The following is a 10,917-nucleotide window of genomic DNA, read 5'->3' as shown; positions in this document are numbered from 1 at the left end:
AAAAAAAAAAGTGCATCTTTAGGCATCTTAAAATAAGAAATGAAATGAAAATGATTTAAGCCTATGTATTCCTTAGAACCAGATGACTTGCATATACTTTTTTTTAAACCACTTATCTACATACATTTCCAGGAAGATATACCAAAATATTAGCATAGTAAGCAAGACCAATAATAAATAGAAAAAGAAACGGATCACGTGTTTCATTGCATCAACTGTAGTGAGCTGGTTTAAAAAAAAATACTGCTTTTGGACAGACTATTTCTACTCTAGGAAAAAGAGTCTTTATTTGAGCTGAACTATGTAAAATTAGAGTTCAACCACCACAACAACTAGCTCACTTACAGGTCCTCCAGTAAGCTGGAAGGCCAAAATCTGAGTGCAGCTCATCTGCACACAGCTAATATTCTTTTAGCATGCCAATATTCAGTTCATACCATTCTTAAATGGCCACAGATACGCTATTCCAGACAACCTAACAACTACAACACAGTCAGCAGTCTGTGAAGGACTGAATGCCAACAGAGCCTTTAGCATACCATTAAGCTAAAGGAAAAGCCTCTATAAATGCTAGATTATAATAACTGTATCTTTCATTTCTTTGTCTCCTTAATGACCATACTGGGGGGTGGGGAAGTCTTCACGGGCTGTGGCATTTCCTAGCTATGTGTTCTATTTTTTTTCCTTTTAAAAAAAATATTTATATATTATCTATATATATACACACATACACAGACTGTACACACAAATATACATACACAATTATTTTTCTGCCCACTTTTAAAAAAAAAGTAATATAGTTTCTTTCTGTATGACCAACAGATAGCTAGATATATAGATGTGAAACTTGTGCCTTTTAAGCAAATACATCTTTTTAATACTTCTGTATCTTTAATATGTATGAAAACTTGACATATTAAGTACAGTTGGGGTGTGTATATACACAGTTGTTGTGCAAGGTCAATATAAAAAAAGTCTCAAGGTGGCAGAACTGGTCAGGTATTCAAYTGGCATAAGCATTATACTGTAACACAGTCAAATTGTCTAAGTTAAACAAATACTGTACTGACATGAACGACTTTTCTCTATATTTGTCTTTGTGAAGGAGGACCCTGGAAGTAACCTTTTTTTTTTTCCCTCATATTATACATTTGATACAGTACAATGCCAGGTGAAAAGAGAGCCTTAATAAAGCATGCATCACCCATACCCCTGTATAAGACCCCCTACAAGAGAAGGTCACTTGCATAAGGCACCATTATTAAGGTCAACAGTGCATTAACAGCTAGAAAACCAGAAGTTAGTCCTCAAGGCATAAATAAGAGAAAAATTAGCTGCATGAGAAAAATCAGTTTCTAACCAATAGTGGTTTTATCCACCCAACAGAAAAAATTATTCATGTTCCATACATTATGTAACATTAGACCAATTGTATTTTAGCTGCTCTTAACTGGAATCAAAACTGCAGTCCTGATTAAAGAATGGAAAAGCATATAGTTCCCCGGAACCATGCAATAACCTTTGTATTATAATGAAAAGTTATAGTTGTGTTACATTGTAAATACACAGCTTATACAATGGATTACAAATGAGCTCTGTAGCAAGTAAAACAAGCTACTTGACACATTGCACGTTTAATAGCTGCACCAGACACCTAAAGCTCCTCTCACACAGGAACGGGGAGGTCCCCCGTCTCCATCCTGGCATTCTGACTCTTTTTTTGTCCCCCCCTTCCCCTCTCCGTTTTCCCTCGAAAAAGGTGCAGACACCCCTCCCCCCACCCCTTGGAAATGATTGGTGGTCGTCCCATCTCACGAGATATTCCTTACATACAAGACATTCAGACTTTTTTTTTTCTCTTACAGTTATAAAACAACCACAAGAAAAAAAATGTGCCCCAGCATACAGTCATCAATAGATCCTCATAACATACAGTCGCCCAATCATTAACATTCTCAGTGCACATGCTCACGGCAAAGGCTTAGGAGCCACTCAGAAGGTTAGATACCAGTGTATGAGTCCAGGAAACCCCAAACATCACGCACCGCGGTTGCTATGCCGTTTCTTACATGACTTATTAGCCCTCAAAAGACCTTCAAGGAAGAGAGGTCCTGGAGGCAACTGGGTAGGGTGCAAAATGGCATGCTTTGGCTGGAACACGCATCCCTCTGCTCAAGGCTGTTCCACCTTGACGCCTCTTAGCCCACAGGAGTCACCTCTTGACCCATTCAGAGGTGTCTCTTCATGTGAAGGGCCAGGTGGTCAGACCTGGAAAAACACCTGCGGAGGAAGGAGCGTGGGATGGCACGTTAGTCCCCAGTGGCTGGTGCACAGAGCTAGACATACACAGGTGACACATCCCCTGTCTCTCCGCTATTCCCAAACAAAGCTGGCGGAGGAGGAGGCATGTGGCAGTCCCTGGGTACACAGTCACGCGCAAGGTGCCACTGTGTACCCAGGTGATCTGCCGCGAGGTGCGAACGCTAGGGGTTTCTCCAAACTGATCTGCAGCATCAGGCTACTAACCTCCCTCCAGGTGATTATTAAAGCAGACGGGTTTTTTAAGTGTGAAAATACAATAATCCGCTAAACGTTCTAGACATAGTTGTCTCCTGAAGCAATTCCTTCACAAGTGAACCTCGTGAAAGGTAGCCTACGCTCGCTCTCCAGCAAGCATTAAAAATTAACTGTTTAGAAAGGTGCATTTTAGTCACATACCTGTCACAGTGACTACATTTAAAAGGCTTGGCACCAGTGTGCTTTCTGAAGTGTCTGGTTAATTCATCACTTCTTGCGAAACGCCACTCACACCCTTCCCACGAACATCTGTAAGGCTTTTCCCCTRCAAAGAAAGCAGATTATAGGTTAGTTGTGACTTCTTTCAAACAAACATAGGCGCTATCTCATTCATTCCTATGAAGACCTCCTGCACCCCCCAAAGAGGGTCAGTTTTAGTCTATGTATCTAATGTTTCAAAACATACAGGGAAAGAAGGCTGGAAAGATCATCCACAGGATTCCTAGTTAACTATTTTGCTGCAACAGCACATCATATAATACCATTCTTCTTAAAAAAGCTATTATATAGGCTCACAGGAAACAAAGAAATCCATCCTTCTACCATCCTGTTTATCTCTAATGGCACCTTTACTCCCAAAGAGGTATCATTCGCCCMATAAAGGTGATTAAAGACAGCAGAGCTAGGTTCCAAAATGCAATTAGGCTGCTGAATTGCATCAAAGTCCTTTGTCACTCAGCTCATCTGCATAACATGCAGCCCTCTTTCTGCTGAGCCACGTATTCTTGGAAAAAGCCTGCACACCACTTTGAACACTGCTATTTCAGCATTCAAGAAATACCACTTTCATTCACAGGAACATTCTCAGTCACAGAGCACCAGGGCAACAGTTCTGCAATACTTTTGAGGCTGGCAGCTATTTATGTCAGCTCAGCCACCAARAATTCAGTGGAAGTTGTTCTTTCCTCTTGAAATAATCTTGTTTTATCTGACTTCCACATGACAATGGGAACATCAGAGCTTGCTCAGACTTCCCATAAAAATACTGAGCTCATGAGTCAAAATAGGATCTTTTCTTTGAACTCCCTCTTTCTACACTTGGGGAGAAAAAAAAATGCATAAATCCTTGGATTAGCACACCAAGAATGACAATYTAATTCCTCATGTTAAGCTATGGCTATTGAGCCATATTGAGTTGCTCTACATATCTAACTGCAGTCATAGAGAGATGTAGAATATTAATGCTCACAAAAGCAAACCAGCCAGCTACTTCAATCATAAAATATTTATAGAAGCCCTGAAGTGTCTATCTTCCTCACTTTCTATCCYAATAACATACAAGATTGTTATTTTAAATCCAGGTTCCATAACAATAAAATGCTGTTGCTCAGTATTTTAGGAAGAAATTAAATAGTAAATGGTACATTTTCAGGTCCAATTAGGCTGATTRGTTACACGGACTAGAACACACTGTGGCTTTCCAAGATTTTTGCTGATAGCACAGCACATWAAACTGTTCAGTGAGTTACAGTTATAGCTATACTTAATATAAGCAAGGCATTGAGATGTTTGATTTAATAGACCTGATACAGAACGAACTACGAAGACATATTCTTATGCTATTTAGCTGTCCGCACAGTTTTTTGATATGAAGTTCCTTTTTCTTGTAAGAAAGTCTCAGTTTGGTTTTACTTTTGAAATAAATGTCAACARAGGTCTAGTGTCTACTCTGGCTAGCCAATTTTCCTGAAGACTATACAGGCCTGCAGCTTCCTGACTTCAGTCTGCTTAAGTGACTGGTTTCTGCTTGCTATGAGAGAAGACTCATCCACAGCCAACTTGTCTTGGCTTCTGCTGGCTTACGAAGAGAATGAGGAAGTGATGTCATCCGTGCTGGTAAGCCTGTAGTACTCTTACATCATCTCTCCAAACCTGGGCTCCCACCCAGTGATTGGGTAATGTTGTGACAACACTACGGCCAGGGGTATTCCCTGCTGTACTTGCCAACTCTTAATAAGCACATGGTTACTAACCTGTATGAGTGCGCTGATGTGCTTTCAGATGTGAACTTTTGGTGTAAACTTTCCTGCAACCGTTAAAATGACACCTGTGAACGCGCCTTCTGCCATCTGGTGAGGTGTCACCGTTGACGGGGGTACCTTTTTCTGCAGTCTTTCCAGCGGTACCGGTACGTATTTTCCCAGGTGAATGCAACTCACCCGGTGTACAATTCCATAGCTGAGAAGAAGGTTCCTTGCTCAGTTCAGGAGACGAAGGGGGAGTAGAAGTGACAGACGAACTCAAGTTTCCTGAACTGGCTAAAACATCGCTGATAGGGTCAGAGGTAAACTTCGTAGTAGGCGACAGTTCCTCAGAGCTGTCCGAAGATTCGCTGCTCACATCAGAATTCAAACTGTTGGTCTCTAAGTTCTGACTAGGAGGACTGTCCTCTTTTGGGACACAAGTGTTCTTCAGTTCAGATTCCTCCTTTTTCTCACGCGCCAGAATAATTTTGGTCCAGAGATCCTCTTGGCTATCAAATTTGATTTCAGATGCAGATACATAGCAGGGTTCACTTTGAAGATACCGTTCCAGCTCTAGGCATGTCTAGGTGAAAGAGAAGGAAAAAGAAAGAAAAGAAGTTACAAACTTGCTTAAAAATAAAACCCATTGTATTTTATGCTTCAAAAAGCATGAAGGAATGTAGTATGTTCAATTTGAGGTTGCCATGCTCAAAACAAATTAAAGACTCCTCCAGCCATAACCAGGTGACTGCTATGATGAAAAGAAATCAGTTTTTGAGACCTGGGCAGGAGTTCAAACACACAGCTGAAGGTGCAAGTCAGCTCTGGTTTTCAAAATAGCGTCTTGATGAGTCAGTCAAATTACGATCGTTCTCATCATAAAATCTGTATTTTTAGCAAGCTAATGTAGAAAAGGACTACAAAGAACCACAAMAAATAACAACATGTTAGTCTGCCTCCTCGTCTAATTCCAGTTGTTTTCTCTCCTTCACACAAGCATGAGGCTGAAAGGACCCAACTGAACAGAGTGTGCTCTGACCCGCAGTCAAAACCCAAACGCTGTGTCAGAAAACAAAGGCACATTTTAGCAGGGCTGCAGAGATGACAGCCTGGTCCCTGTTCTGGGGACATCAAGGGAGCAGCAGATAATACCCGTTTGCATGAGAACGCACCACACTTTCAAAGAATGCCATTTCCACGCATACCGACATGCACGCYACGTAACTCTAACCGCTCTGGTGCATGTTTCGGAGCAACACAGGACACTTCAACCACAGGAGAGAGGGGAAGAAAAATTTCCAGAATAGAAATGTCCTATTCGATAGAAGGCAAAACGGGAAATTACTCTGAGGTCCTGCTGGGAGTCCCACAATGAACAAGAACTTTATCTACTGGCCAAGAGTGCAACTGTATGAGTCATCTCTCTGTTTCTTTCACGCAATGCCAAAGGAGACTTCCTTTTAAAATCCTGACCATCTGCCAAGAAAGTACTCTGTTCAAATATACATGCAACAGTACATGGACAACTTCCCCCCTGCCCTGCATTCCCTTCCACCCCACGAAACGAAACAAAACAAAAAACAAAACCACCTTAAAAGGCTGCAGCTGCGGTTTTCAATTTCGGTATATATTCTTTCTAGCCATTTTCAGAGGAATACAAAGAGGGGTAAGAACTGTTATGGCAACAAGACGATGTTTTGGGATTATTCTTTCCACTATAGGAAACAATCCGTATGGGAACGTTACATAGAAGATGGACACACCAAGTTTCCATACCAAACTCTACTTATTTTAGCCAGATCAACTCTTCCAATCCCGGTAGCAAAACCTGATCCCAAATGCCATGCATTCCCCTCAGAGCCCCTTCCCATCTGTCCGAAGAGAGGGCTGCCATAGGATCAGCGTCCCTTCTCCCCCAGCACCGCTCAGCTAAACTGGGTCACATGTTCTGATCAGGCTGGGAGCCTGTGCAAAAATGAAAGAAAAAAGAAAAAAAATCCAATAACAACAACAAAAAAAAACCCACCACCACACACACACACATTTCTATATTTGCCTATGACTGGGTAACTTGTTCGCAGTAGAGAAAGGTTTTGATGGAGACGACCACAACAGTGTATTGATTTCCCAAGGAAATGGGCAAAAAAAGCATTTATTAAGATCTTGTTAAACTTTAATATTCCCGGCTAATTTAAATTCCTCGTTAGATTGATTAGTAATGGGGACCAGAATGAAGCTCTCCGCGAGTTTAAATGCCTCTGAAGGCTACTGGGAACCAGGGCTGGCCCTTTGCCAAAAACCCAAATGCCTGAAGGAAACTACTTAGCTCAATTTCAATCACGTACTATGGAGCTGTCTCTTTGAAAGGGGAAGGGGGGAGGGAAAAGGGGGAAAAAAAGACATTGCATACAATTAGTAGCATGTGAAGGTTGTAACACTTTGCATTTCAACCTTCTCGAAAGGCTGCTCGTCCTTCTTAAAAGCAAGCAGGTATTTGATCCGGTAACTCCGCCGAAGCGCAAGCAGCTCGGCCGGGGAGCGCGCCAGCAGCCACATCCCCTCCGGGGCCAGGCGCAGATAATGCAAAAATGTCAGCGGCGATCTCGTCTCCAGCAATGCGACTGCTCGGGCCAAAYAGCAATAATAATAAAATATAAAAAAAAAAAAAAAAAAAGCCATGAAAATATGTCCATGAAAGGGCAAGAGCCTCCGCTCTTCCTCCTTGCGGACCCAGGCGACCAGCACGGCGGATCGCTGTCATATGACTGACAACTGGCGGCTGTGCAAAGCCCGCGCCGGGCAGCACCGCGGGGCTCCGCGCTCGCACACCGCCGCCGCCCGAGCGGGCTTTCCCCCCTTTCCTCTTCGTTTTTTTCCTCATCATCGCCAGGGGCCAAAAAATTAAATAAATGAATTGCAAGGAGGGGGTGGGGGGCAGAAGGAGAAAAACAGCCCTTGGCAGGCGCGGGGGAGCTGCGTGACAAGAGCCAGCTGCGGACTCGGGACCTGGCACCGGCGCAAAAGTTTCGCGGAGCGCAGCAGCGCGGGCGCGGAGCTGCGCCGGGCCGGGCTGCGCTGCGCTGCGCTGCGCGGGGCTGCGCAGCCCGGGTGAGGCGCGGGAGACGCCGGCTGCCTGCGTGCCTGACAGCCGCTCTGGGGCAGGGGGACGCAGTACGGGGAAACGGAGATGCGCAGAGAATTTAAATCCCCTTCGGAGCTCTTTCCAAAAAGAAAAAAGAAAAAAGGAAAAAGGAAAAAGAAAAAAGAAAAAAGGGAAAAGCTATTTTAAAAACAAGACACCTGTTTCAAAACGTTTCTAAACGTCTGTGCTCAGTGCTCCCCACATTCGCTGCTGACACTTGTTTTTTTTTTCTCTTTTTTCTTTTTTGTTAAATCCGCTTATACGGCTTAAAAACCAAGAACAACAACAACAACAACATCGACAACCTCGTTTACCTGTTGCCAATACTCCTCCAGGGACGGCAAGGCTGAGAAGTAACCCGTGTCGTGCACAATCTGGAGTTCCTGGAAGATGCTGCACATTGGGAGAACATCCATGTCTCAAGTTGCAACAACAAAGTCAGTGCTGGTTACAAAAATACAGATGCCTCCTTTATGTGCAGGGGTGAGGGGTGTGTGCGGGGGGGATGTCAAACCTCTTGTCTCAGTTTCCAAGCCCCCCCCTTTTCTCCAGAGAAGAAGAAGAAGAAAAAAAAATGTATTTATAGATATATATTAATTCCTTTAGGAGCTTAAGGAGGAAAAAAGACCCGAAGTTTCATGCAAAGTTTAATTGCACAGCAATGTAGGACGTCTCCAAAGGCTGCCGCTGCGGCTCTCCCCTCCCGCGGCTGGCGGAGGACACTTGCGCAGGAGCGTACACAATATTTGCAAACACGGCGCTGACTGCAAATGTAACCCCCTGCAAAACTTCCCTATTCAAAGCTCTGCCCGGCCGCAGCCGCCGCCGCCCCCGCCCCCCGCGCCCTCCCCCCGCCCCGCGTGATCCCATTACGCCGCCGGGCGGCGCGGCCCAATCTCCGCCGCACGCTCCTTACCCCGCGTGCCAATGATGTCAGAGCCGCCCAATCGCCGGGCGGCAGGCATCGCGGCTCCTCCTGGCGTGACCGAGCCTTTCCGTGACGGCTCCCGCCATTGGCCCGATTCGAAATTCGCCCCGTCCTGATTGGCGAGCTCCGCGGCAGGCTATTTTTAGCAGGGTATATAACGCGGGGAGCTGCTGCCTGTTCGGAAGGGGAGGTGTGCGCGCGGCGGGCTCGCGGCTCGGCGCGGGGGAGGGGCGGCGCTGAGGGCGCTGCGGAGCCGCCCGAGCGGCGCGGCGGCCGCCGGGCCAGGCTCGGCCGGGCCGGGCCATGCCCAGGCCCTGTCCGGCCGGAGGAGCAGTGCCCACGGTCTCCCCGGCGGCCCCGCAAGGCTCAGGAGGCGAAAGCCGAGTGCCGTGCGTGCTGCCAGCTCGCGTGGGTCAGGCCTTCGCTGTGAACAGGAAGGCTGGAAACTTGTTTTCTTTTTCCTTCCTCCTGTTTCCTTTTTGCAAGTGAAAGTTACCATCCCTGTGTCGCTTGAGCTGGGGCTGGCGAGCTCCTGGCCTTCACCGAAGGGCAGTGTTCCTCCAGGAAGAGTTCAGTCTCCGGCGCGCGCTTCCATCAAAGACCTGGTGTTTTAAGACCGGCTCTTACTCTTGCCAGAGTTGCAGATGTTGTAATACAACTTTAAAAATTCTGGTTATTAACCTTCCAAAGGAGTGTCCAGCACACGGAGTAAATGCATCTGATGCTTCTCGGTTACTAAAGGACTTACAATTTTCCGCTAATGTTGCTATCATCATCTGTTACTTCCATTTCCATGTTTTTCTCTATCTGTTGCTGGTTACCTGCAGATGGTAACGCAAGTATTAAGCATTTGTTTCTTCTGCTTATTGTCTTCCATGAACTGGTGATTGCTAGCAGAGAAAGCATCACCAGTCTGACTTTCCATCTCCTAACCCTGCAGAAACTTAATATGGTGATTCCAAAAACAATTGGTGCTGCTGGGATCAGCTGCTTGGGTTTTTCATGTGTGTATGAAGAAATGCTTAAGGCCAATTAAAGTGKTGTTATACGCTTAGAAAAATAAGCCAACACAGAAGACTCGAGACATCTATGTTGGGACAGCTAGGCTTACTTGATCTAGAGCTCTTCACTTTGCTTCACATGACCAAGCATGTGAATTTATATCCAGAATTGCCTTTCARATGATGGTTGAGATATGTTTGAAACCTAGTTTCGGCTGCAGGTAGACAGAAAGCTAAGTGTGGAGAGAAAAATAAAACCCTCTTGATTTAAGTAGATCAGTTATACACCTAACTGGAGCCTACTTTTAGTTCTGTGGCGTTTTTTGTGGCCTGAAATGTGATGTGGGCTCCAGTCGAATATAACCTCGTAACGTAGCTGSAAATTCCTACTATTTGTGTAACAGATCCACTCCCTTTTTGGGTAGGACTGTAGTTTCAAACACAGTGACAGCGAATGCTACTGTCTGCTGTTCCCTGATTTGCCTGTTTCAGCTTCGCTCCATATTGCAGAGATCTGGGCACTTCATGGACTGGGAGAGATTTACTGTGCCCATGTTGAATTGGAAGCATCCAGGATCTTAATTACAGTTATTTTTCAGGTAGACAGTGTCTCCCAGTGAAGGACAACTAGGATTAGTGATTGTAAATTGATGGATATGCATTTTTAAAGAGAAAACTCCTATAATGAAATAAATTTTTTAGCTGGCAAGTAAAGCTTTTCATGCACTTCGGCCAGTCTGTGATTGGTTTAGCAGCATTAAGGTTATTGCCTTAAGGAAAAATAAAGCAAATCAAAGAACACCATGGCAMAGATGTGACTGTGCTATAGTAAAAAATATTTACGTTATATCCTTATTAAATGTTTTTTTTTTTTTTGTTGGGCCATTATAAATGGTTATTCAGAACAAAATTGATATACATGTCACTGAACATCTTAGGTTATTAACCATATTAGGAGATTTTAAATAACAAAAGGAGTCACAGAACTAAGAGCAATCTTAGATTAGTAAGAGTAGGTAGGGCTGTGTAGAGGGAAGTAAACAGTGTTTTTACCTAGTATATTTTTAATCAGGAATTAAAATTAAATGGTGTGTCAATAAAATGCTGTGGTCCGATAGACTGTTCCTTGAGCTGAAGGGAGAAGTTCTTGCACTGAGAGAAGCCAGGCTGAATGAAGGGATGGAGTGTAAATTGAAGGGAATGTGTTGTACTGTGTGAAAGATGATAAACATAAGGACAATTTTTATAGTCYCCCAAATGAAAGAACAAGCTAATGGAAATATTTGAAGATACAATTTGGTTCTA

The 10,917-nt window shown here is 44.3% G+C and overlaps 1 protein-coding gene across 2 annotated transcripts; it reads right to left on the bottom strand.

The window, feature by feature from the left end:
* Window position 1: 1 nt before the first annotated feature.
* On the bottom strand, window positions 2–8,497 carry KLF6 (KLF transcription factor 6). Of its 2 annotated transcripts, XM_085317669.1 has the most exons (4): window positions 7,998–8,495; window positions 4,551–5,124; window positions 2,719–2,842; window positions 2–2,280 (listed from the first exon to the last, which is right to left on the bottom strand). In XM_085317669.1, exons 1-4 carry the CDS (start codon window positions 8,097–8,099, stop codon window positions 2,229–2,231), a joined length of 852 nt encoding a protein of 283 aa, XP_085173795.1. In that variant the 5' UTR covers window positions 8,100–8,495; the 3' UTR covers window positions 2–2,228. The 2 variants fall into 2 exon arrangements, with proteins under 2 accessions (XP_085173795.1, XP_085173794.1); XM_085317668.1 differs by lacking the exon at window positions 2–2,280 and having other exon boundaries at window positions 2,288–2,842; window positions 7,998–8,497.
* Between the last annotated feature and the right edge of the window lie 2,420 nt (window positions 8,498–10,917).

This window comes from Rhea americana, unplaced genomic scaffold (genome assembly GCF_003343005.1).
Source record: "Rhea americana isolate MKP2758 unplaced genomic scaffold, rheAme1 scaffold_50, whole genome shotgun sequence".
Lineage (NCBI taxonomy): Eukaryota > Metazoa > Chordata > Aves > Rheiformes > Rheidae > Rhea > Rhea americana.
Note: the sequence above shows the minus strand (reverse complement) of the source record. Positions and strands in the feature narration are given on the sequence as shown.